General features: G+C 45.6%; 1 protein-coding gene across 4 annotated transcripts in view; it reads right to left on the bottom strand.

Annotated features, from left to right (window-relative positions):
• Nucleotides 1–26,074, bottom strand: part of GRIP2 (glutamate receptor interacting protein 2) — a 284,956-nt gene that overhangs the window by 110,247 nt on the left and 148,635 nt on the right. Inside the window, exon 1 of one of the 4 annotated variants that reach the window (XM_040592151.1) lies at nucleotides 2,581–3,055. The exons of the other annotated variants lie outside the window; for them this stretch is intronic. Coding sequence (XP_040448085.1) covers nucleotides 2,581–2,659 — 79 coding nt within the window. The 5' untranslated portion in view covers nucleotides 2,660–3,055. Of the gene's footprint in view, nucleotides 1–2,580; nucleotides 3,056–26,074 lie in introns of those variants that run through there. 4 annotated transcript variants of the gene reach the window in all.

The following is a 26,074-nucleotide window of genomic DNA, read 5'->3' as shown; positions in this document are numbered from 1 at the left end:
ACATTGGTCACCCTCCAGTCACTGAACACACACAACAGCATCAGGTCCCAACACCAAGCACTGAGTGGACACGTTGCTCTTGGCAGCCTTATCATGTCCCTTCCCAGGGGACAAGAATGAATACCGAAGGCACAGGAATGAATACTGTGCAGTCCCATAGCTCAGCCCGAGTCTGTCCAGAGCCAGCATTAACCCACGCAGACAGAGACATGCTGAGCACATCATCTGATAAGTCTTTTTGTTTCCCTACCCGCAACAGCTTAATGGAAAAATCTAATAATAGTTAAGGGTTCTCCCCACCTACATACTCTTGATATCCAAGTAGAAATAGAGGACATAAATATCCATCAAGGAATCCATTTATGACCTGAAAAGGACATGAACTATGAAGATTTTCAAAGTTCTGCTCCTGCAGAGTTCCACAATCAGGAGATCTCAGTGAGAGCCATGCACTGTGTGCCGTATGTAGTTCCTCCACGGAGGAGGTGTTCCCCTCGGAGAGATCACAGTCTCATATGGGCTTTGGTAGCCTCCAGAGTACATTCCTCTGGGACACTGATCTCCTTGATGGCAGCAGCACACCATATTTTAACCCCTGTAAAGCAAAGATCAGGTCTACAGCCTAAAGACTTCTGAACTCCCCAGGCAATCTGCACATGGAGTTGAACCACTGAGTAACACAGGTGCAAGAAGGTTACCACCCACGTACAATCCTACAACCCCACCATGAAGAATAAGCTGTAGGGAGAGATGGAAGCAAGCCCTGCTGGCAGCACACGGGAAGCCTGCTATAGAGGCATGCAAAGGTACATTAGTGTTCTACAACAGTGTTATTCAAGAGGTGTTTGGGAGATCTAAAGTCCATAGGAAAGCAGTAAGTAGTAATTAGCTGGATACTGTGCACTTACACATAGCTTGGGAACAAAACAGCAAAGGATACGTGGTAATTGTCAGAAAATACAGGGAGGGGGAAGAGAAAATAATCACTGCACTTGGCCAGATAATTTAGGAAGTAAAAAGGCTCTTAATTCCTACAGATTTTGAGACAAGTAAAAACTTTGTATCTTTAGGGGATCCAGATTTGCATGGACTGGGTTTACTAAAGGGCATTTCTAGTGTAGCAGCCCTGTAGATTTGGATTCCTTGCCTTCTTGGAGGTGTCTATGGTTCCCAACAATCAGCATGCAAAGGGCTTAGAAAAGTACAAACAAACCCTCAGCTCAGGTTCAGCAACACAATAGCTGTCAGACTAGTGATCCAAGCCTCTGACCTCTTTGTAAGTTCAAACTTCTTCAATACTCCCAAGGAAACATCTCCCCATCCCTGTCACTGCCTCCCACCCCCAAGGACGGGGACAACTGCAGTCCCTGCAGCAGCAGTTCTCGCTCCCCACCTCACTGTACTTGAGCTAATTCCTCTGTCAGGAAGTGGATATGAACATGGAAAGCTTATGTAATTTAAGTAAGTAGTAAAACATCCAGACGAAAAGATTATTCAGTACATTAAAACGTAATTACGGCCAGTTAGGAAGTTAAAGCACAAGGATAATAATTTTAGAGAGAGCAGTACAGTTTGGCTTTCAGCACAGCACATGGCTGCTGTCCATAAGGACGACAGCAGACAGAACTTTTTAAAAAAGGATAGAAGAACATTCAAAGGTTGGAACATTTGGCAGGGGGTAGCTCCTTGCAGTTATCATGTTAAAACCTGCATAGTTCGTATCACCTATAAGTGCAATTCTTAAGATTGTTTTTCTCAACCTTAAGAACAGCAGGAATCAAAGGCTTAAGAGAAAACAGAAAGATCAACAGAAAACAACCCACATCGCAGTGGACCACTCGCCACTGCACTGACTCAGGCAAAGATTAGACACCAGGAGCAGTTTACAACCCCAGCCAAGCGGGACAAGTGGTTCTGCTGTTCCAGGAAAAAATTAAGTAAACTAAAATAATCACTACTTAAGGATGACTCAAGTCCTCACAACAAGCTCCCACCTCATCAACAATTCAGTCACTTCAGAAAAAGCCAGTGGTGTGCCACCACACTCAACAGCACACCACTGTCCCCAGAATGCTCAGGTGTGCCCAAGGAGACAGCTTCCCACAACATTTCCACACCAAGTCTCAGCTTCTGCAGCATGCTAAATTTTACCATGCCGATGCCTTCTAAGGCATCTAATCAGGACCATCACACTACAGATACATTTAGCCATCAAATAAAGCTTAAAGCCCTTGCTTTTAACAGGCAAGCCCCACATCTCTCCATAGGAAATTAGCCTTATTATTAAAAGCCTGTAACTAGGGAAGAAGATAGACACGCGCCTCCTTTTCCCCTTCCCAAAGCAAAAACACCGACACCAAGGCAGCCAGGGGATCATACAAGTTTTTGTTCAGTTAATGAAATATCAGCCACAAAATCTGCAGAGAAGCTCAAACACAAACCTCAGATATGCATCTCACAACCCACTCTGAACCCACTCTGCTCCCTCGTAGGAAAATTTAAAACAAAACCAAAAAAAAAATTATGAAAGGTTAATTAAGCCACAAAACAAATGAAGACTCTAGTCAGAAGTACAATTACCTCGGAGTGCCCTCCACCGGAGGAAGGTCTGCAAGAAGTGCATGCTCTTTTTTCTCAGTCCCAGAGGAGGTGGCAGCATTAGCAGGACCAGGTCTGCTCCACTGCTCGCTCACAACTACTCCGGCATCCGAACCTCCTTCCACCCCTAGCACTACCCTCGCTCCAGCCTTAACGAAGCACACCTGGTCTGCTCTGCTGATCACTGATGTGGAGTCCGGGGTTTCTCTCTCTCATTCTCTCTCCCTCTCCAAATAAGCAATTAGCATGAATAATTACAGCTCTGATAATAATACCCAGCCACCTTTGAGCAAGAGGGAAAAGACTGTAATTAACTCTTTCTTAGGGATCAGAGGAGGTTGAAATAGCACAAGCCTAATTATCTTCTTCTAGGACGCCTCCTGGCTACTGAGAAGCTGCCGAAAGAGTGAGTAGCAAAGGTCAAGTAACATCCTTTTAGAAACCTCTCCATCCAACCCAATTTTATGTGCCTGCTACCCAAGCGGTCGTTAGATGTGGAAATTTACACAAGGGGGAAAAGAACCCACAGCTTCCCCGATGTGTGCTTAATCGGCAATGGGCCGTCCATCCACAGACTGCCTGCAGCGTTATTCCATGATGAATCTTTAGCCACTGAGGACTTTGGAGCTGTTCCCCTGCCCGGGAACATGTTGTGGCAATGTGTGGGTCCTCCTGTACACAAAGCAGAGCCACACCAGCAGGAGGGTTGCTCCCACCAACCCTGCCCAGGAGACCTGACCCCAGGCTGGAGAGAGCACCGATGCTCACCCTGCAACGGGCTCCATAAACCAAGCGTAAAGGCGCAGAGCCTTCTTCCTGCCCCATCTCCCAGGCTGCAAAGCCAGGGGAAAACCCACGTAAATAACGCAAATGAGAACTCAAGATCAAATCAGGTGGGAAGCTGGGGTGAGCATGGTTAATGTGCTTTTGCATCAAACTGGCTTCGTCCCGTTCCCCAAGCGTCTCCTGGCAGGCAGGTGGGGCAGACACACATGCACAGCCTGCTCCCAGTTCGTTCCGAGAAGCAAAATGTACTACACGCACCACCCCAAAAAGGAGTTAAAGTGAGCTCAGAGACTGAAACAACAGATGCAACAATTGCCCCAAATTCCCCAAGGCACTGAAAGGGGGCAGGGTTAGATCGTTGCTATAACATGCTCTCTTCATGTTACCAGAAAAAATTATTAAGTTATTACACAATCTTGTCATGCTTTATTGCTATTGCAGTGTCTGGAGATGTTATTAGAGTGAGCTTCAGTGGAACAGTCGAGTATGCTGCCCTCCAAACACTCCAGTCTCTTATTAAAAGAGCACACGTTCCGTTAATATCTCCTCTCCACTGACCTGAAATGTTTAAGAGTAGAAAAATTAGTGTGTTTATGAACCCTTATCACTAGCCTTAGAAAACCTGCTGAAATTTTTATAATTCTCCAGGCACTAAAGCATTAATTTTTATATTTCTAAGATTCTACATAATAATTCTTTTATTTATGAAGTCCAGGTGCTCAGGGCACTGCAGAATATAATAAAGCATACTAAAATACAATAAAGTATTTATTTAGATAATAATTTGAGAGATTTAATGATTTTGTAAGTGGGACTTTACCAAGATGTTGCATATAATGTGTATTTTAAACTTCCTTACTTCATATAGTCTTTAATTACAGAAATATCATCTTTTTTTGCTAATTTCTTGAAAAATGAGAAGGTAAGCATATTCGCATAGGCAGCCTGAATCCCACAAGTTATGATATATGTTAGTTTTCCTGTAACATGAGTAGTTCCACGATAGATAGTAGACTGCTACTTAAGTAGACTAAACAACGGTATAAAGTGAAGCTTATACATCATGACCCAGCCTCTGAAACAGTAACTATTAATAAAAAATATGACTAGTATGGCTCAATGGTTATGATATTGGGGTCTTAAAATGCTGTTTTGTTGTGAAAAAAAAACTACACCTGGGCTACCTACACTTACAGCACAGCCCAATATAATTCCAAGAGCTGGTTGAGTTTGGGGAAAAGAAGGGGAAAAAAAAAAAAAAAAGGGCATTTTAGGCTTGAATTTTAGTTTTACTCTGATCTAATTGCCAGGGCAGTGAGTCCAGCTCTGCTCTGGATTCCTTCCAGCTTACGCATTACCCTCAGCATCTCTGACCCAAGCGGGTTATTTATGTGCTATTAATGGACACTGAAGGTGGAGGCACACACTATGATTCTCTGACTGGAAACAAGACGTCATTCCCACAAGCTGGATCTGACCCCAGGGATGGGGAGAACCTCAGTGGCGCTCTGCACCACGACAGTGACAGCCTCCATCACGCTGTGATGGACAGTCAGGGCTCACAGGGACCCACTGCCATCTATCTGGGAGGTGTTTGAGGTCTTGGATCTTCACATTGAAAGCTTTACAGCGAGGGCACGTGGGCAGAGAACACAAACCCACATGCCTCTGCACTCCATATCTGCACAGGGAGCCCCAAAGAAGATTTTGCATAGATTTACACCAAAGCACAGCCCTGGAAGGTCAAGCAAAACATCCCGAACGGATCTGACAGGGATGAGCCATTCAAAAATTATAACCTATGGGGAAACTGCAGTACAGACATCATCTGGAGACAGTAAACTGGTCTGCAGGCATGGGCTTGAGCTTTAGAAACAGACATGGGGACATTCAGAGGAGTGCGGCTTTGTAGCTCCATCATCTGGCTCAAAGTCTTAAGGATGCTATTTGATTAACACCTTTTGGTTACTACTGAGCTTCCTAAACAGCAAGTGAGTGATGCAGCCTGTTGCAGTCTGCTCTATACACTCAGTACCAGCTGCCTTCGGGCATTACTTTGCTAAAAACTTCCAACGCTTTCAATGAACATGTAGCAAAATCATTAATCATGATGTCTTCCTGACAAATAATTGCTCTCCCTGGCTCCTTTCCACATCGTTGTGAGTTTCCACTTAATTTATGGACTCTAATAAAACAAAGTAACCCAGGCTAATGCTTCATCAGCTTCCTAAACATAAAATAATCAGCTTTTCCAACACCTTTGGTGGCGAGGGGAGTTGGCACTATTTTACAGACTTGAAGGAAGGGTGGCTCATCCAGCAGCAGGCAGGGAGTTTGCAGCGGCGCGAAGGACATACTCACACCTTCCAAGTCACATCTGCAGGGCTGGGCCATGAGCACCAGCTCCCAGCCCTGCTACACTGGGATGTGCCTGCTTGCCCCTCAGCACAGCCTCCCACACGTCCCACGGCTGTGCAGGGCACCTGCCACAGAGGTGCAAGATGAAAGGAGAAGGATGCAAACATCAGAGGAACTGGGGAGACCATGTCATAAAGAAACACAGCTAATTCCTTCCTAATTATTCAGACCTCAGGCCTCGCCTTACCTAGCAGCGAGGCTTCAAGCAGGAAGCACAGCAGAGGATGCTCAGGGAGGGAGGAAGGTGCCTTCCAGAGCCAGGGGGACTTGCCAACCCTCCCTGGGCCACTAGCTGCATATGGTCCATGGGCCCTGATGCCCCAGAGGGCAGGTGGTGGTTTGGGTGTTGCAAGCATTCATCTCACCCATTCTGAACCACAACCCCACTAATAGCAACTACAGCACCCACTGGGCACAAGTTCACCCTACACCCATCCACACACACGCACCTAACCACAGCAGCGTGCTTGGGGGGCACCCCATGCCTGCCCCACCACGGGCACAAGGCACTGCTATGTGCAGGCGGATGCCTGAGCACTGGGTGCAGAGAACTGGCAAATGTCTTTTCAGACACAGCCTCGGAGAGCAAATCAAGGCAAGATGCAACACCCCCAAAACCAAATGGCTGGAGAAGATACTCCCTGACGATTACAAAAACTTGAATTGAAAGCTGCTCAAAATGTATCTAAAAGGGAAAGGGGCTACCAAATCTGGTATGTCAGATAAATCTCTCTATTGACGTTTGCCTCCAACGTGCAATTCTTGTGTTTCACTGCACCTGGAGACAGCGCTGGCCCCCTCTGATGTCTCCCCTTCACACCAGTACACATTGCAGTGAAAGGCTGTATTTGGAGGGACAGGGCACTCAGGGACAGCTCTCCCCACTGACTTTGGCACATGGATGAGCTGGGACTGACAGCTCCCTGCAGGCAGAGCCCCAGTCCTTGGCCAGCAAGGACCTGCAGGACCGCAGGGCGAGCAGCAGCCCGGGCGGCTGACGGGCTCTTTAAGCACCGCAGCACCGACCTCCTTGCTCTGTACTTCGAGGTGGCGGGAAGGGCTTGCAGGAAAAAGCAAAGAACTGTGAATCTCAGCAGAATTGGGGGTTGCGCTATTATACCCCAGTGCCGAGGGAGAAGACTAAATAATTAATCACAGAAGCAACTAAGTGTTAACAAGCTGAGCAGGATCAAACCGCATGAAAGATGCAAAGCCCCTGCCCCCTCCCTCCCCCCCCTTCAATGTGCTGACAAGCCTCATTTTAATAACTTTACTACCAGAGTCGAGAGAATATGCCACAAATAAAATAAACAGATCCCAGCCCTTGATTACTTGGACTTGTACTGGGGATCAGCTTGACACCTCCTTTGCCACCAAGCATGGAACCAGTTCAGAGCCATGTTTTGCACTGGGAAGAACTGTGAGAGCAAGGTGTCCTGGGCTTTCGGTGTCACTGCAAGCCCAAGTGTGCAGGCAGGGATCTTCTGTGTGATGTCACACACTCTCTTTGTGGTTTTAAGGGAAGGGGGGGACATGCATATGGAATGGAAAAAGCAAACAAATAATGCTGCTTCAGTGCCATCCCTACATAGCACAGTCTGACTATGCAGAATTGAGCAGCGGTGTCCAGTAAACAGGAACCGGTGAGGATAACAGCCTGTGCACAAGACGGGAAGGGAAATACATGAACACACGTAATGCCTCGCCTGGATGTTCTACTGAGTCAGCCATGCTGAGGACAAGACATTTCAATCACTGAAATTTTGTATTACCCTGCATGCAGTATATTCCTGCACAGACTACAGGGCTATGATATACTACTAGTACTAAGACACAACTACACGGTACCAGTATCAAAATGCATACCTCCCCAGCACACCACACACCAGACCCAGCCAACCCAGCATAGATGCTGTGTTACACCAGCTTGCAACGGAGATCTTAATTAGTAACATCTACATCGCAGTCCATTGACCTATCTTTATTAGGTTTTTTCCATCCTACAATGAGAAAAAGTTGTGCCAACTAGGGTGAAAAAGACCATTTGGACTCCATTGCGCCAGAAGCTACAGCAAGAAAAACTCTAAATAAATTTATTTTCTGCTTATAAAGCACCATGTCTTCCAAAAGGGCTTTGAGAAGTTAAAGTGATAGTCAGGCAATCGGCAGAGTTCTGCAATCCATCACTCAGATGCTACAATCTGAAGGGGAATAAGCATCCTGTTTAATGGCCCAGAAGAAATATACAGGATTTAGGGGTATTTGTACACAGTTCAGGATACACGCATACACCACCTTTGCAGATCCTCTCCAGGAGTTTGTTTTGGCTCCAGTATCTTTATCCTGTAAAGTCCAAATAGGCTGATCCCTATGCAGCTGAGTGTGAGAAGATAATTCGAATAAGACAGCGAGATGGGCTTTTCTAAAACACCTGTGTGATTGCAGGGCACCAGCCTCATGAAAAGACTCATGTGCTGAAGTCAAAATGATGCTTCTGAGTATTCCCTGTAAGAAAACACAGAGCCCTCTCTCCTCCACCATGACATCAATGCAAACTTTTGTTAAACTAAGGAAAGTCATAATCTAAAACAATACTCACACTTAATGCGTTTCCAATCTCCAAGAATTATTTTGTAATACTACAGGCACCAAAACACCCATATTATCTTTAATCCCGTGTATTTTATCAGACAAACACAACGGACTGTGAAATTACCTCCTCCGTCTGTACCTCTTACTAAGACTGGAAGAGAACAAAGTGGTTTTTGCAGGCTTCTCTATCCAGGTATGAAAGCCACAAGACAGCAAGATTTACTCGGGACAAGAACCCTACAAACAACAGAATACTGCAGGACATGTTTGCAATTGCAAAAGACGATACCACAGGGTAGGTTGAGGCAGAGAGCTGAGACATGGTCAGCAATTCAGAATTTACTCATGCACTTGCTGACTAGCAGAGGCTTTGCTACAACACTTTAATGATACATGGGCTGAATATTTTACATTTCTGTGCATAAAACCTCACTCAGCCAGAACGAGGTTGTGTCCCTGGTGGTACACCATTTACATCAAAATCTCCCCCGCTTCTCAGCATGACTTTCATGTCCCCTCAGCATTTAGACAGCAGAGGCATATGTATGTGTGAGGATAGACAGGAGGGAGAAATATCTTTTTTAAACATTCATTGAGCTGGAAGTGTGGAAGATGCCAGCATATGAAGGGTTGATCTGATATGGAAAAGCAGCTCTTTGAAAAGAAGGAACTGAACACCAAAACTGGTTCAGTGCAGCTAAATTGGTCCCCTAAGGGCCAGTGGTAACAGAAACCTTCAGTCCAAATAAGAACAAGTGAAATATTCAGCAAACAGCATTTGATGCTTACGTGCAGGGGGAAAAAAGTGGTACAGCTATTGCAAAATGGAAGTATCTGTTACTCCAAGCTACAGTAGAAGTGGCAGATAAAGGGAGGGGCTGGCAAATACTCTGGGTGTGGCAGGGTTCTGGCAACCTGGTGCTAGTAACTGCAACATCTCCCAAGAACATGGCTAAAGCCAGCGATGGAGATCATCCCACTGGTCCCATCACATCAACCCCCTGGTCAGACTGGTCATTCTGGGCTCCCTCCTGGCACCACAGCTCAAAGTCACACTTCCGGCAGTGGTGGTGGGGAGACACTCAGCACGGACCCGAAATGGGTCCCCAAGGAGCAACCACAGAGGATCCAGGTTCTGACCCATACAGGAGTAGGACATGTGTGAATAAACTTCCTCCTATGACCCAAGGCCACCTCTGGAGATCTTTAGCTTTGATAGAATTTCACAGCTCTTTTTGGGGAAAAGGCAGCATTGGATGGACAACCTTACTTAGACCCAGCTCGACACTTTAAAGCTTCAAAAGGCCCAAGCCAAATCAGAGGCGTCCAATAGAGTTTGAAAATAAGCCGCTACGGAAAATGGGTCTTGGAGCAAATCCCAGGCCAACACTGACACAGTGTCCTTGAATTCAGTACCACGGCACATGTTTACACCAGCCACCTGATGACTTTGTGTCTCCGCCTACCTCACGGGTTTCATTTGTCTCAATCAATCTTCTTGGCTCCAAGTGCTCCACGCCAGGGCACCTGGGGCCTGGATCCTGCCTCCACAGACAAGTGAGCCACACACCAAAAACCAGCATCTTGACACACACCCCCCTTCCAAAAGCAGGACTGTGTGACATGACGGTAAAACAAACACGGCAAAGGGCTTTCTTTCCACTGTTAATACCTCCGGGTCTCTTCACGTGCACCCCCAAAAGCTTTAAGGCTGATAATATCCAGTCCTTGGGTTGAATTTCATCTGATGCCCAGAAATGGGAAAGGGACCAAGCTCTTGTTCTCTCATGGGGTATGTCCCTACACAGTACTGGGAGCAGGAGCTCAAGACTGCAGCTCATCCCTCTGCCTTTAGCAGCAGTAATATGGATATCCTGCAGGGTCAGGGGCTGTGCATGGCTTACTTTACCCCCAGAGGTTCCCAAAATCAGGGTGGACCTTGCTACTGAGGCTTTAACCATCAGCACGTCTGCTGTGCTACTTGCAACCTAAATCCAGCCTCCTCCACCGCACGAAGTGATACCACCTTAGTCAGACACACATACAAAGCCTGAACTATATCAACAAAAGCTCAGCTCTTGACTATTATCCAAGAAAAATATATCCGAAACACTGCAATCACCTTAATTTATCCTGTGAGGGATGTTTGAATTGCTTTTTGTTGTTCAAATCAGTCTGTTTTATCCCCTCTATATTTCTTCAGGTTTTCTTCCCAGAAAGGAATGTATAAAAGCAGGTGCCCTAGTACCTGAATTTCTTGAGTCATTTTAATAGCTGTTATTATGATCATTGCTTGAAGACAAAACTGTAAGCAATAGCTCTTTCCAGGGCAGGAAGGGAATTCATCAGAAAACACGAGAACAGATTCAAAGAAAGAAAATGCATAAGAAATGAACTGCTCAGGGAAGCAATGCTTTCCTTACGGGAGAAACACAGACAGTGAATCATTACTGTTTAAATCCCTTGCTTTCTGAAGACGTCTCATTTTTATGAATGTTCAACTACATATCATAGAAACAAAAAGGAGTTATTTCTTCCTGTTTTGCCAGCCTGCATTGATTTTGTCAAAGAAAAGACCTTGCCGGTATCTCTGCGATATAAGACCACAGGTGTTGCTAACACACGAGGACAGTGGCTGGTAAGTAAACTAACTGGCTACTATTTTATTTTCCAGCTGGGATCACTGAACAGATACTGGATAAACTGATGCTCAGTCTTGGAGCCCTCACTTACAGGCAGAGGAAGAATTACTTCAGGAAGAGACACCTGTGCTATTGGAGTTATATCTCTATGTGCATTTCTTCTTGCACCGGCAGCAGATCTGAGGGGGGAAAGATTTTTTTGACTTGCAAAAACTGATTTATTTTTTTTTTCCCCTGTGATGATACAGAGGCTGTATGTATCATAGCTGATAACCTAAAATCACCTGAGATGCCAATTCCAGCTCCAGATCAAAATCAGGCACATAAGGGATCTGAGCTGCGATCTCTTTGCTCATGCGAATGTCCTGACCACCCAGGCATTGCCTGTTTCTCAGGGAACTGTCTCTTTCCCTTTAGTCTGACTGAGGTTAGAAAGCTCATTCTGGTCTCGGGAAGGAGTTTCTAATGGCATGTATATCAAAACACTACAGATCCTGCAGACCTCTGGATTCTGACTTTCCCTTTTAACTAAAAAAAAAAAAATATCTCAATTACCTCCATGTCTTGGACCACTCACATGGGTTGCAATAGACCTGGGAAGAAATTAGATGGGGAGAAAGACGCTGCCTTCCTCACTGCCAGACGTATCAGTTACAATCCTAACTTCCCAAAACTTTGAAAGATATGCAAACATATCTCAAGCAAAACAAGATATAAGCCAGCCAGGTGAGGGGGACACAGACAGATGGACCATAAGAACTATGTGCAAATCTTTTGACTGAAAAAGGATGCTATATCCTCTTGGTTACATGCTGGTCAGCAGAATAAAAAAAGCTACATCTTCTCCCAGAAAAAGCTGAGTCTCTGGTAACTTCATGTTTAGGCTGGGGTACCTTGGTGAAAAGTATACTCACACACAGACATTTCAGTAAGTTTTGGGGTTCAATCGCTTTATTCTTTTATTTGGTGTTTGGCCCCAGTGCAATGGATGATGATCTATCCAAGGCAGCACAGTCACAGCAATAGCAATAGTATGAAGCAAACTGCTGCAAGACTCTGGACAAATGTCCAAAGCACTCATTTTCTGCTCAAGCATGTTTTCTCAGTGGAAAAAAAGAGTGTGTGTGAGAAGAAAACATTATCTCATGACTCTTCCTTCACAGTCCAATGCACTCCGATGAGAGAAGGGGAGTATTTGTTGTGAAGACAGACCATTTATTTGAAAAGGCAGTTAGTTTTCCCTTTGGTTTTGTGTTTCCTGAAATAGATTGTAAAGAAGGAAATGCAGACAGATGTCTTGGGGATTGATAAATCATGTGGCGATTTTGTAAGGAGCACAACCCTTCCCCTGCGCCCTCCCACTATCAGTTATTACGCCCTGAATTACACACTGCCATTGATTTCCACAGCTTTCTGTGATTAATCTGGCTATACTCCATAAAGCAAAAAGAGCAAGGAGAGAAAAGGAAATAGCTCATAAAAAACTAGGTTACAATAACCCTCAGGATCCAAGCGAAACCATGAAGAGAAAAGTTCAGCACTAGGCTGCCAGCCTGGGCAAGGACACAACCCTGACTCCAGTGTTGGACCCAGAGCCTCAAATGCACAACACGGAACACTTAGAGAAATGTTTTTATAAAGCCCTATTGAAAGAAAACAATGGAAATATTTCACAACCACCACCGAGGACTTAACCCAATGGTGCTATTTTCCTTCCCCTGAGTACAGTGGGATGCAACTAGCTCCTAGAACAGAGAGCAAAGTGAATGGAGGGATCCTCTCCAGATCCCATCCCAACACACTCTGCAAGGAGACAGATCGCTCCCTTTTACCCAAGCTAAACGAGCTTAAGGTACCAGGGACGGAGCAGAAAGCTGGAGCAGCACTTCTTGTTATTAGCTAACTGTTGCATTAAGAGAGCAGCTGGTGACCACCACATTTGCTGGAACCGGTTGAAAAATGAACCGAATTTTAGCCAACAGCAAGAGCCAATGTTGTTTAGCTTTCTGTTTGTAACTCATAAACCCATCTTTTTTTGGCCAGATTACAAAAATATAAATTAAAATACAGAGCTTTATACTTCGCTAATATGTAGCCTTGTTATCATCTCTAGGACTCTACCTGAGCCAGAACACTGAAACCTCAGTTCACATGATTATTGTCCTCTCACTCTTCCGCAATGCATTATTAAGATATTTTGTTAGTTAATAAAGCTATTTCATTTTATCCATTACCATTCAAAGTTATTCCATCAAAGTATGAAGTGAAAGCCTAGTTTCTTACCAGGTATTTACACTGAGACAGGACAGAAAGCCAAGATCTGCCAGCAGGGATATAGAACATCCTCTACTAGTAACATCAGTCTGTAGGTAACTTGAGTTCCTGCCATTCTAGCATCTGATTTGGGGATTTAAGATAAAAATTCTGTAGTTGAATACAACAGAAAGTAGTTAAGGAAAAAAATCATTTTTACTGATAGGGGGTTATAATTTTGTCTAGTTGCTTCAGATGTCACACTGGGGGCACAGAGAAGCCTGGTGGGAGCCCTAAATTTTAAGACTTTCACAAAGAGCAAAAACTGCATTATACAAAATTTACTGAGGGTGCCCACGGGGTGATTTTAGACTTTCAATTCTATCAAATTTGGGTGGATCTTCACAATTAAAACAAAAGTACTTCCTGCCACACTGAGAGAACAAAACAACTGAGAAGTTTAACAGAGCTAAAAAAACCCCAAATTTCCTTGACATGGCCCTGGGGCACAGGAGCAGATTGGCCTCCAGACAGACCTACTACAGATCCCCTGTCAGTTCCAAAATAAATGAAGTAGTGTGATTTGGCACATCCCCGTGAGTACGCACAGTTAAATGCCTGTACACAAGGGAAGAGATGCCACAAGATAAAAGGCTCTACTGGCACAGGAGAATAGGAGATCAAGGTATTTCCCCACCCATTTTAAATGCTGGCTTTCACACTGCTTTGTGTACTATTTGTGACTTAGAAGTAGGCAAAAATCTCACATAGCAGTATGTAAGGAGTGGAGTCAGGAGGAAAGTATCTCAATTACTAAATAGGGAAAACAACTTCCTTTAGATCCACAGTTTTAACATCCAAACCCCCTCTGGTGACTTGTATACAATGCAAACAGAGAAACTTCAAACACACCTTATAAGCAGAAAGATGATAATTCTGAAATAATATTAAATAATATTGTTTATATTGACCCTAAGCTCACTGCATCTTACAAACTTTGGCAAACTAGGTTTTATTTTAAAAAATAGTTAAACAGCAATTGTCAAACTATACTATCATCTGAATTTACGTTTCTTTCTCTCACACACTGCACACATTGGCCAGCAGTGACCTCGTGGACCTTCTATAGCTTTCCAAATTCAAGGCGTGATTTTTCTCTATATGATAAAGCAAATTAAATGTCATCTGAGTCAAGGAAGCTTTTCTCCAAAACCACCTGGCTGAGCTTGCAAGCCAGAGATACAAACCAGCAGCACTTCCCAGCCTGAGGGGCTGCCCACACATCACCGCAACATGCCCTTGTGCCAGGGGACACACAGAGCAGAGGGTGGTGTTCGAGGCCCTGCACCCAATGGACAAACCCAACCACTTAAGCCTTGATCGATAACAGGATCTACAACACCTTTCAAGACCTCTCAGCAATACAGTGGCAAATGACTTCCCACACGCCATGCCCCATTCATATTTCTAAGTCAGCAAAAGAGAAGCATAAAAACAAATTTATGAGCAGGGTACAGCCAGTACTATTAAAATTACTCCTCAAGGCTGCTTTTGAAGGTCTCGATTCCATCGTCCAGGCTGCCCACTGCTGCAGCCGCCCTGCAGCCCTTCACAGGGAGCCCATCAACTGGAGCCATGGCAAACGGTCCCAACAGCATCAGCCCTCCTTGTCTTCCTGTCAAGTTCTGCCTTTAATTTGCAAGGCTGGCGATCGTGCACAATACAGGATCAATAAAAAACCCATTGCCCAAGGACAGAGGGAGGATATGCCTGGAGGTGAGTTATGAGAGACCTGACGGGGGAAGGGGCTGAGACAAAGTCAGGTATAAAGTCAAAATCAGTGCTCAGGAGTAGTCAGGTCTCCCTGTTCTCCCTCCCACCTTTAGCTTAGCATTAAATCACAGTCTGCCTGCCTAAGACAGGCAACCATTTATCTTCTGGGGCTATAAAAACTATGTTTTCATGTTTCTTCCTTGCTACCACAAGAGATGGAAATGTTGTTTGCCATCACCCAACAACCCCAGGAGGTAAAACCCTGAGAATATCACGTGGATCTTAATTAGATAGCAAAAGCTGATGATGAAGTGGGAATTGGGAGGTATGTCTGTCCCCTTGGTGCCACCCCATGAAACAGTGCATCACCCGTAGCAGCAATCATCCTTCAACCAGCATTTCTTATCGCTCCACTCTGCCATTAGCTCATTGCTCTTCATTTACCCCATCCTCGTTAACGGGCTTCTCTCAACTCCTGAGCAGGCTCTCTGCTTCCTAATTACAGCCAGGTAACAGATCTGGCAGTCTCCTCACGCAGCAGTAAAGGGCCAGGTTATCTTTGGAAGGGGCTCTCCACATTATTTGGGAACCGTATGCCACCCCTCACCAACAAGAGCTGCGGTCTTGTGCCATTTACTCACCCCAGAAAAAGCATGTGCCGATCACGTCCCAAGCTCACAGGCACTAGGGAACGTATCAAAAACCCAATAACTAGTTTTATTTTAAAGAAATAATAATAATCCATTATTTATGTATTCCCTGAGGAAAGCAGAAACTGCCTTTCTTCTGATTTTGAAAGCCATTTCTGGTGACAATAGTCATATAGACTGAAAAATAAAAAGTTTGAGACAAGCAGTTCAACTAAATTGGGGGGGGGGGGGGGGGGGGGGGGGACGACACCTAAACACCTGGGTTTTTCCCATTCAGTGAGATGTTTAAAGAAACAGGGATTTGTGGGTGGGGTGTTTTTAAGTGTCTTGGGAATCAAGGAACAGCTTTCTGAGTTGGTCTAGGCTCCTAGTGTCTACTGGAATTAGGGTGGTGTTAATTCCTAGCTTCAGAATACCTCTAGAAATCTCCCTCCCAATTCTTGAAATTGCTGGTCATCAAGACACGGTGGGAAGTGTCCTTATCTGAGGCACAGAAACCCCTCTGCCAGCTTCACACAGCCTTGCCAGAAACAACACCTCCTGCCTCTTTGGGCTGCAAGTCCATCTGTCTTCCCAAGAGGCTGTGAAATGAAAAGGGATCAGACAATGGAAATATTTAGGAAGCTTGGGTATTTTTTTTAAGGTTTTTCATTTGTTTCTTTCTTTCTTTCGTTCTTTTGGGTTTTTTTCCAGTCAGCACCTATCTACACCTTTAGCCACCTAAATATCAGCCATCTCTTGGCAAACGCTATCCCCACTATGCAAAGAGAAATCAGGTCAGTCTAAAAATCTAATTTTTCGGTTTGCTATGGTTCTGCCAGTGCCACTCCCACACTGATCAGCAGTGTCCCCTCACTGTTCCTGTCCGTGGGCCCTCTCAAGCACCGCCAGCCTGCATTAGCCCTGACGTGCCCCAGTGCTTGCTCTTGCCATCCTGGGCTTTTCGTGAGATTCTCAACTGGGACAGCGAGGACAGTCATTACAGAGGAAATAAATGCCCATTAAAACCCCCAACACACACAAATTGTTAACTGCAATAAGATAAATGGAAGGATCAAGAGTCCCCAACCCCAATTCCTAGCTTTAATAACACAGATACACAAAAAAACCCACACTGTTTTATGTACAAAACAGAAAGGATGCATGGGCATGCACAAGCAGCACAAGGAATTTACCCCTTTTTTGCAGTAGTTTACATCTAGGGACAAAGCCCAAATTTGCCAAGCCACTCCAGAAACAGCCTGGGACTCACTGCACACCACAGCAAAGGGATGGCATGCCTGTTGCATGGGCCAATGTGACTGCGCTTCTTCAATGTATTCACGGCAAGTCAAGGTGGGCTTTCGCTCCTATTGCAACAGAGCGCACACACGGGATCTGGGCAGGATTTGCCCTTGGGATACCAGCACACACTGTACCTTTTCAGCAAGAAGGGTTAATGCCACCTTGGAGACGCTGTCTTGATCACCAGCTTCCCTGCAAGGATTTATCACTTACCTCTGGGCTGCAAGGGCCCTTTTTCATTCAATGTGGCGATAGGCGCTTTATATGTATAAATATATATATATATTTGGGAGATAGATATACACACACATATATCTCCACCCTAAGAGACCAATATCCTCTGTGCTGCTGGAGCCTGGGAGGAAGATGAGGGATGAGCTGAGGTTGAAGGAGCTGTGCAGCGCTCAGAGCAGGTGACAGTCACTGGGGATGCTACAGCATCAGGCTGAAAAATGGGCTTCATTAGGAGACATAAATAGAACATGCCCAATCATGAATTATAAGATATTGAAAGGGCTGGACCGTAGCCACGCCGACAGAAGAGGAATCACAGCCATTGCCAGCTCGGTGGTTTGGGCTTAGGGAGCTTTCCTGTGTTCACCGCTGCCCAGCTTTCATTGGTGCAGAAGGAACAACCCCATAAATATTCACCGCAGCAGCCTCAGAGATGTCCTCCGCTATGAAACATGCAGGTGAGGATAAATCCTAGGAGGCAACTATCATCCTAAAGAAAAGGTGGCCAAGCAAGGGCTATAGCGGCGCGCTCAGCCTTGGGTTTCTGAGACCATGGGCTCAACCTCCCCACCACAGCTGCTTTCTGGGGAGAAGCCTGGCTTTGTGTGCTGGTTGCCCATGTGCTAAATAAAAACTGCTTTGTTTTACTGGCTACCCCAGGCCTAGAGGATAAACGCAGTAATAACAACTGCTGCCACCTCCAGGAATAGATGCTCCGTAGGACTTTGCACTCTTAACACTTCACTGTGTGGCGCCCTGGATTTGGCACCCCACCACAGGATAGAAACAATTTACCTGCTTACCCTTTTTCGCCCCTCCTTGTCAACAAGAGATCCAAAACATCCCTGGTTTTGTGCAGCTAGCAAATCTTTTGGTGAACTGTCACAGAAACACTCCCTGCTATGAAATGTGGCCAGGATGCTTTATGGTGCGATACTGCGGTACAGCAAACAAGGTGACATGGCACAAGAGCTTGTTCCTGATTCCTGGGATTTACTTCCACAACACTGTTCACAACAAAAACATGGAAATAAAACTGAACATCTTCCTACACCAAACAGGACGCATTAACTTATGTCTAAAGGACAAGTCAGGATGCCTACACACACAAGATCTCAACATAAAAGCTGCTGTGCTAAAACTGGAAATTTTATTGCAAGTCTCATGCTATTTGACAGTTTTTCTGAACGCATTCTTCTAGCTTCTTCCTGGGGTTTTCAGGATGCTTTTTCTTTGCTTACTTATTTTCTCAGTTCCCATTCAAACACAACAGAGGAAAAACAAAAAGTAAAAGAAAGCACCTAGTCAAAAAAAAAAAAAAAAAGAAAGAATGAAAAAAGGTAGTAAACATGACTCAGTGAAGCTTAAAAGGCTGAAAAACACAGAGGTAAGTAAAAGAAAAGCAGTACATATATTTTCTTTTAAAAATTTTGATGCCTGGCATGTTCCAAATTACTTTTGACAAAGTAACAGTAAAATGGCTTTTAGTACTCTAACACTGTTCATACCACATACTTGGAAAAATTAAGAGTGGACAAAAGTAAACACATTTTAAGCTTCAGCATTTCACACCAAGTAACCAAGTTTTTTCTTCCACCACAGCAGGGGGGTCCAGGCCCCTCTGTGTGTATTGCTGGTGGCTCTGGCAACTCCTGGTCTCACGAGCTCTTGCAGAGCATCCTCTCCCTTGGGCTTCAGGCTTTGGAAAGCAGAAGAAACAGTGAGGGCGCCTTTAGATTGCCTCATTTGCTACTTTTCAGGCAGACACATGTATCTGGTTAATGATTTAGGATCTCCACCACTTCTGTTTACTTATTTATAATATACAGTTGATTTGCTGCGGTAATTGGGTCTAGCAGGGAAGGCAACCACCAGCCACCACTCTCCAAATAGTCCAATTTGAGCTCAGCTGAACGTCAGGCATGGCCGTATAGAAATCGCAGCAGCAGGACGCGTGGTAGTAACACAGGCACAGGGAGCCATGACCCTTCGAACAGGCACTGCTACATTACATCCACAGCATTTGTGAGTGTAGTTTAGCTTTTCCAGTGGAAAAACCCACTAATACTGAGGAAATTTTAATTACTGTATTGGACAAGTGACTGCTCGTTCCTTGGGGGTTTCAATAGCCCCTTGTGCAGAGGATCAAGGGACCTTGAAGAGGAGCGAGGAGCCCTACAGCTGTACGAGCTGATGTTGGCCAAAGGCAGCTGCAGAGCCAAGGGCAGGGAAGTGCTGCCTGCCCCTGGCCAGCCAAATGAATGCCTGCTGGATTAACTGTGAGTGTTCCCTGCGCCAGGAAAAGCTCAAGGGCTCAGTGAGAGAAAGAAAGTGGGAATCTAAGAAGACCAAAAGCAAGAATTTCTCTCTGAAGTGAGGGGATTAGCTGAGGAGGAGCAGCTGGAGTTTCAGAGAAGGAAAAGAAAATATAGCAGAAAGCAAAGAATTGGGGGAAAGCTTACCTAAGAAGTGCCAGCCTGTGGGAAGGGGTCCGTGATGAAGTAGAGTGTAACAATTAGTGCAGGGAGATCGATCCTCATTTCTGTGACAGTGTTTAAACTTAAAACTACACAAACCTAATGGCAGCCACCATAGCTAAGATCTGAACACATTACCTTACAATTAAATGACAATCAACTTTTAGCAGGAGTATCTCCCCTAGCAAGCATAGAGCTGCAGAGCCAGGCAGAGCTCATGTTTTTGGGACACAGGGTCACATCAATGCCTGGACCAGAGGGCAGACAGATACCTGGGCTGGGGTATCTGCCACCCTCTTTCACACATCTCTTTGCAGACTCCTTCATTATGTCATCCTTTCTCTCTTCAAAACAAAGGTAGCGGGGATTTTTAGTGCCAAATAACAAATTATTTTATCAGGCCTGACCATCTCCTAGGATGCAACAGATAGCTAGGTTTTGAGCATTCACAGATGGGAAATACAGCAGAGTTCATTACTTGCTGGCATAATTCATACCAGCTCCTGCCCTTGGTTGCTGCCCAGTCACGATGGGCTCATTCTGGCAGCAACAGTGCCTAGCCATCATGTATTTTTGCTCAATCTTTTGGGGATGTACTTTAAACATCAGCTGTCCCAAAATATAGAAGACTAGTAACAACGTGTCTCTCTGGCTGTTCATTTCAAAGCTCTACTCCCAAAAGCCAATTCCAGCTCAGTTTAATCCTTGATCAAAGCTGTGCAATTTAGCATTGGATTAGTGATTCTCACATTTAAATCTGTCACTAAAAAATGCAGGTGATTTAAGTCAATTCTAAATATGTCAACCAAGGCTACTGAAACTTGATCAGGTAGTACAGGGATATCATTTCTTTAACCGTTATTGCAATTTCAGGCTGCATTTTCACAGTGTTTTACAGGCACAAATGCACTTGCTCTCCCTTTGTCAGAACAGTCTTTCCTGAGTTCCCTGGAAAACTGCAGAAGAAAAAACCCCTCAAGTTACAATACTATTGTCAATTCCTTTGGGATGCTTGAGCAAAAAAGCATGCCAGGGAAAAAGAACTGGAAAAGCTAACAGGGCACCAAATCTTCTCCTGGTGTCTCCCCACTAAGAAGGGCCCCAGGGGTGCATTTGATCCAAGCACTTCCAGCCATCACTCTGGAAGGTGGGAATCCTGCCTGTGCTACCCTGTTTGATGGAGAACACGAAACTCCTCCAGTGCAGAGCAAAGCCCATGAAGTCCCCAAACCAGGGAGAAGAAAGAAAGAAGCACCAGCGTAAACTGTCAAAGGCAAATGATGCCAAATACAAATTCATCCATCTGAAATAAGCTCAGCTCTGAGGCTGCCACAGCAGGATGGTAACCCCAGGGTGAACATGCCCTTATGTGCAGCAAGGAGCACAAGAGACTATCTTACTGATGCCTCTGCATGCCCAGCACTGTTTGTACACACTCCAGGAAGGAGCACAGTAAGGCAATCATAACCCACATGTTCCCTTGCTCTCTTAGCACCCCAATAACCGACAGCAAGAGTAGCAGTCCTCAGGCTCTGCTCTATACTCAGGCTTGTCCCATGGAATTGCAACACTGATCTGAGCAAACACATTTTTACGCACTAGGCAAGTCACGCACAGGAATTGTGCCCCAGACTTAAGGTCTAGTCCACGTCAGAAACACATGCATTTTGTTCAGGCCCTTCCTTTTGCTACCAAAGTTCTGAACCTGTCAGTGTCCCGACAGAGCTCCCATGTATCAACACACAGTACCCTGCACTGGCAAGTAAGTCTCTCTCCTCAAGTGAGGGTAACCAAGTTTACACATTCAGTGAAGCCTGAAATCAATAATATCCTACACCGACCCCCTAAAAGCTGTTGTTCTTTAGAGGTTCCCATAAAAATGCAGGTTGTCTTCCTTTACACCAAAGGACTTTGATCTGCTGCAGGAGTGCCGCTGGCAGTAAGGGCTTGCACAGAGCGCAGAGCCCCCAGCAGTTAGCGACGGCTCCAGGCCCCATTAAAATGCAAACCTTTCAGAAATCAAAGGCAACAGCAACGGGGCTGAACACTGGCTGCATAGCACCTTGCAGCTGGGAGTCTGCAGTCACAGCAACCTCCACCACAGAAGTTTAGAGACCATCTAACACTCACACAACTAAACGGGGGGCGAGGGACCCCGGCATCACAATCTGGCACAAAAAACTTCTTTACTTTTCATCACATGCAACACTGCAGGATTGTGAGAACAGAAACTCTGTCCTGTCTCAGATTAAATTACTTGGACATAGACTTAAAATATTGCTGCTCCTCACATCTTCTCAAAGTTTATTTTCTCCCCGTTATCCTCCCAGGTTTCTCATCCTTTCAACCCATCCCCTCATAGGAGTGCGGGGAGGGACAGACCTCAGGGTTCCCAAACAGTCTGGTGGGGTCCAGCATACACCCAAGTGCCTCTCCCTGCAAAGTAACAGCTCCTGCATGGGAGGAGGGAAACCTTGTGAGACTGAGGCACACCTGAATCTACTTTACTGCAATAAAAACCATGGCAGATGGAGAGAATAAAAATCTAGAGAGTCAACAGGAAAAAAAACAAAACCAAACAACCTCTGAAAAATATACACCATGCAAGAAAGCAAGATAATCCTACTCCCCCCACCAATGCATATCAAGGGCGAAAATCAATCACGGATGATGTAGCTTCCTCCTCCTGCTCAGCTGAGAAAAAGTAAAGGTTCGAGTGAGCCCCCCTCCATGTCCCTCGCAGGCAGGAGCCAGCCGCTCCACTCTCTGTGTACCTTTATTCCTCCGTCTCACCACCCCGAGCCGACACTTGAGTGAAACAGCAAACATCTTCCCGACCGCAGCCTCCAGCGCTCCTCACATGGCTCTGTGCCGCTTCTCCCTCCGCACCTCTGCCTGGCTCTGCAAGGGGCTGCTGGCTCAAAATTAATTTATGATTACTGTGAAATGGAATCGTGCTTTATGTAGTGGCAGAGAGAGTGAGAGGGATGGGTTTCTGGGGGGAGGATGGCAAAGACAAAGCTAGAAGGGGCACAGACCCTTTCCCATACTTTCAGTGCGGGGCTGTTCTGTCTTGTTATCTTGCCTAGATGAATAAAATCCCTCACTGATGTTTATAAACCTATCGCCAGTCTCCTGCTGTTAAGGGCTGGGAATCTGCTACTACATTAACATATTAATTTACAAAGTAATACTATTCCTTGGTACACATTGGTGCCTGCTTGCGCTTCAGCAGAAAGCTAATTCAGACTTTACCACGGAGATAAAAGCCCTCAATTCTATGGAACCAGCTCACCAGAAACCCAGCACCAGCACACGCGCTGTGGGGCTGTGCGCCGGTAACGGCCCCAGCTGTACAAGTCCTGGTAAAGAAACTTCTGCAAAAGAACCTGTGTCTGCAGAAACCATCAGCAATGTCCTGCAGACCTGAGAGCAAAGCCACCATACCAAGGACACACAAGGCACCTGTTGAACATCAGCTCCCCAAATGAGACGCCTGATGTATCCCAAGTGCCACCTCCTACTTGATGAAGTGGGATGATGGATCATCCTGGAGATTTTTGCTGGGGATGGAGCAGCCTTGGGGCACTTCAGGGCTGCACCTTCACACTGCTGGAGAGCTTTTGTTTTTATAAGCTCTTGCATACAGCAGAGGACAGCGGGCAGCCCCAGGCAGCACCCTAGGATACAGCTAGTTCTCAGGAAGGGTTATCAAGTAGTAGAAAACACCAAGCTTATTTTGGGCAGAATTACCAGGGAATTTAGCGGAAGGCAAAACGGATGCCTTACTCTTGGCAGGGCCATACTGGATCCCCATGAGAAATCAGCCCAAGACAAACCATCACCAGGAGCTCATGCTGCAGGAGACAGCGGAGGTTCCTTCCCAGCCATACCACTGGAGGGTTTGTGTAGGCTGGACTGTTGGCAAGACCCAGCACACCCACCTGAAGGGACCAGCAACGTTCAGGAGGGCCTACTCTGTGGGGTAGAAAGGAATCTGAAGGACCTGTGCAACGACTCAAAGCCAGCATGACAGGGTCAATTTGGTGCACCTAAAAGGAAGGAGGTCCCTTTGTCCAGCCAGGTCTGGTGACTAAGGGGACATGAAAAACCAAAAGCCTGTGGGTCACACCGTGAGAAAACACAGCTCATAGTCCCCAAGTCACCCCCTGTCAAATACAGGGGGCACAGGGGGTGAAATACACATACAATATACTAGAGACAGTGTAATAAATCTACCCAAGGAATAGCCATTTGAGATACTAGCTGAGAAGATACAGTGCTACTTGTTCTTTTATTCAGCTTACTAGTCCGATAGCAATCTCACTTTTCTCACACGCTGACACCAAAAATCAGATTTGCAAAGGAATAATTTTCTGGACTTTTGAATGCCCAGAAGAAAACAACAGCAGAGGTTTACCACTAAGTCTTTACAAAGCTTAGTCATATTCATTTGTCTGTTCAAGCTGGGGTAAACATAGACTTGCACAGCCCAATAGTGCCTCAGAATGGTAATCTCCAGAGCTTCCGTATGTACGATTGTCTCTGTGTTCAACAAGAAACAGGACTATGGTTCGTGTGCCTCTGGTTCCACAAACCACCCTCTTTCTGCAGTCCCCCACCTGCACCCCTGGGACAGAGAGGCATCAATGGTAACGGGGTGTACTTTGCCCCCCAGATCTTTTTAGGCCTGAGCTGCACGTGTTACTGATCATACACTCGTACACTCTGCCCCCGACACACCTCCTGCTCTTCTCCATCTCCTCACAGCGCACTTTCCAAGTCAGGGAGAACCACACGGAGGAACATGGACTCTTCCCACTCTCTTTGGGTGGGAGGACCTTGGATAGAGTTTGTGACAGCACAACAGGTCTCACTGCCTTCCTTGCCCAGCCCTGCTCATCCCCATGTTATTCTGGGAGAAGGACACTTGCAGAGAACTCTGCCTGACCAATATCTTCCTACTCCCCTTCATCTGACTTTTAGACCCAAATCACACTGGGAGTAGCACTTTGGTTGGCCTTTTCTACTAAGCTGAGCCTCTCCCGGTGTGTTAACATACTCTTCATCCTATGGGAATTCAGTCAATGGTAGAAGCATTTCTCAACTGCTTCTTACCATGGTCCCTGGGGAGCCCAAGGGTGCCTTCCAGGAACACACAGGGAAACTGGATTTACAGGACAAGCCCTGTTACTAAGCCAATACCTGAGGGCTAAAGGCTGCTTTTAATAGATGGACATTTGGGAGTTTATCAATACAAGATCTCCAAGCATCTTCTCCAGCTGACATTTCTGCTGATCCCACAGATGACTTAGGAGGTCTCAAATTGTTTCCACCGACCAACTGCTGCAGGCAGCAAGGCCCTGCATCTTTTCAGGAGACCCCTTAGAGACACAGCACAGAATAACTCAGTTCCAACGCCTGACCTCAGCGTGCTCTGACACCGAGTCTTTGCACTTATTTACCAGAGCCACTCTCCCACGTTTTAGGCTGGAAGGATACATGCAGTTTGGTAAATTCGAACTCAAAGGTGTAAGTTTGGAATTAAAGGAAAATATAACACAGACCAACCCAGAAAGCTTTCCAGCAAGGAAAGGGCTAAAAGTGAGCTGCTTTGAACGTGTGGCAGCGTTGGCGGCACAGCACAAACGGCAGTCTCAGAGGAGCTAACACTGAATTTCAAATTCACGAATTCCAGTTACAGACGCTGTAAACTCAAACCCTCAGCACTTTAGAGATCAATCTTTACGTAACAGCACAGGAGAATTTCTTCTTGATTCCATCTTGTTTTCTTTAAAATATACAGTTGAAAGCTTTGACAGGTGTGTACAGGTATATTAAAAAGATAAATTTAGATGTAAGACATGTATTTAATATCTCATACAGCAGACAAAAAGCCTGAGCTTGTTTGAATTGCATGAGAAACATGCACGTGGGGCTGATGATGGGTCGAAGGATGGGGCCAGACAACAGGGCTTCTCCTGCTTCTGCCACAGCTGCAAAAGCCCAAAAGGGCTGAGCAGATCACACGGAGCCCCCGATGTTCAGTTTCTGAGACAGCCTGAGCGCTGATCCCCAGCTCCTCACACACAGTTGCTTGCTCTGTCCAGGTTGCTTTTTCTTCTCTCACCTCTGCTGAGCGCATGCCTCTCCAGTTAATTTCACTGAGGCTGTAACAGAGGAACTACATAGTTTTCCCAATCAAAGTATCATTTTGCACCAGATACTGCCTGCTTTCGTGATGCTGAAGTACCAGTCTACAAATAAGACTAGAGGAATCATGCTATTTCACTGTCTCTCTAGGCTCATCATTGAGATTTAAGCATATTCAGACATCAACCTGAATATTCAGATCCAGTTTACCCTC

The sequence above is a fragment of the Falco naumanni genome, chromosome 4, assembly GCF_017639655.2.
Source record: "Falco naumanni isolate bFalNau1 chromosome 4, bFalNau1.pat, whole genome shotgun sequence".
Taxonomy (NCBI): domain Eukaryota; kingdom Metazoa; phylum Chordata; class Aves; order Falconiformes; family Falconidae; genus Falco; species Falco naumanni.
The sequence above is the reverse complement of the archived record's forward strand: the minus strand, read 5'-3'. Positions and strand labels throughout refer to the sequence as shown.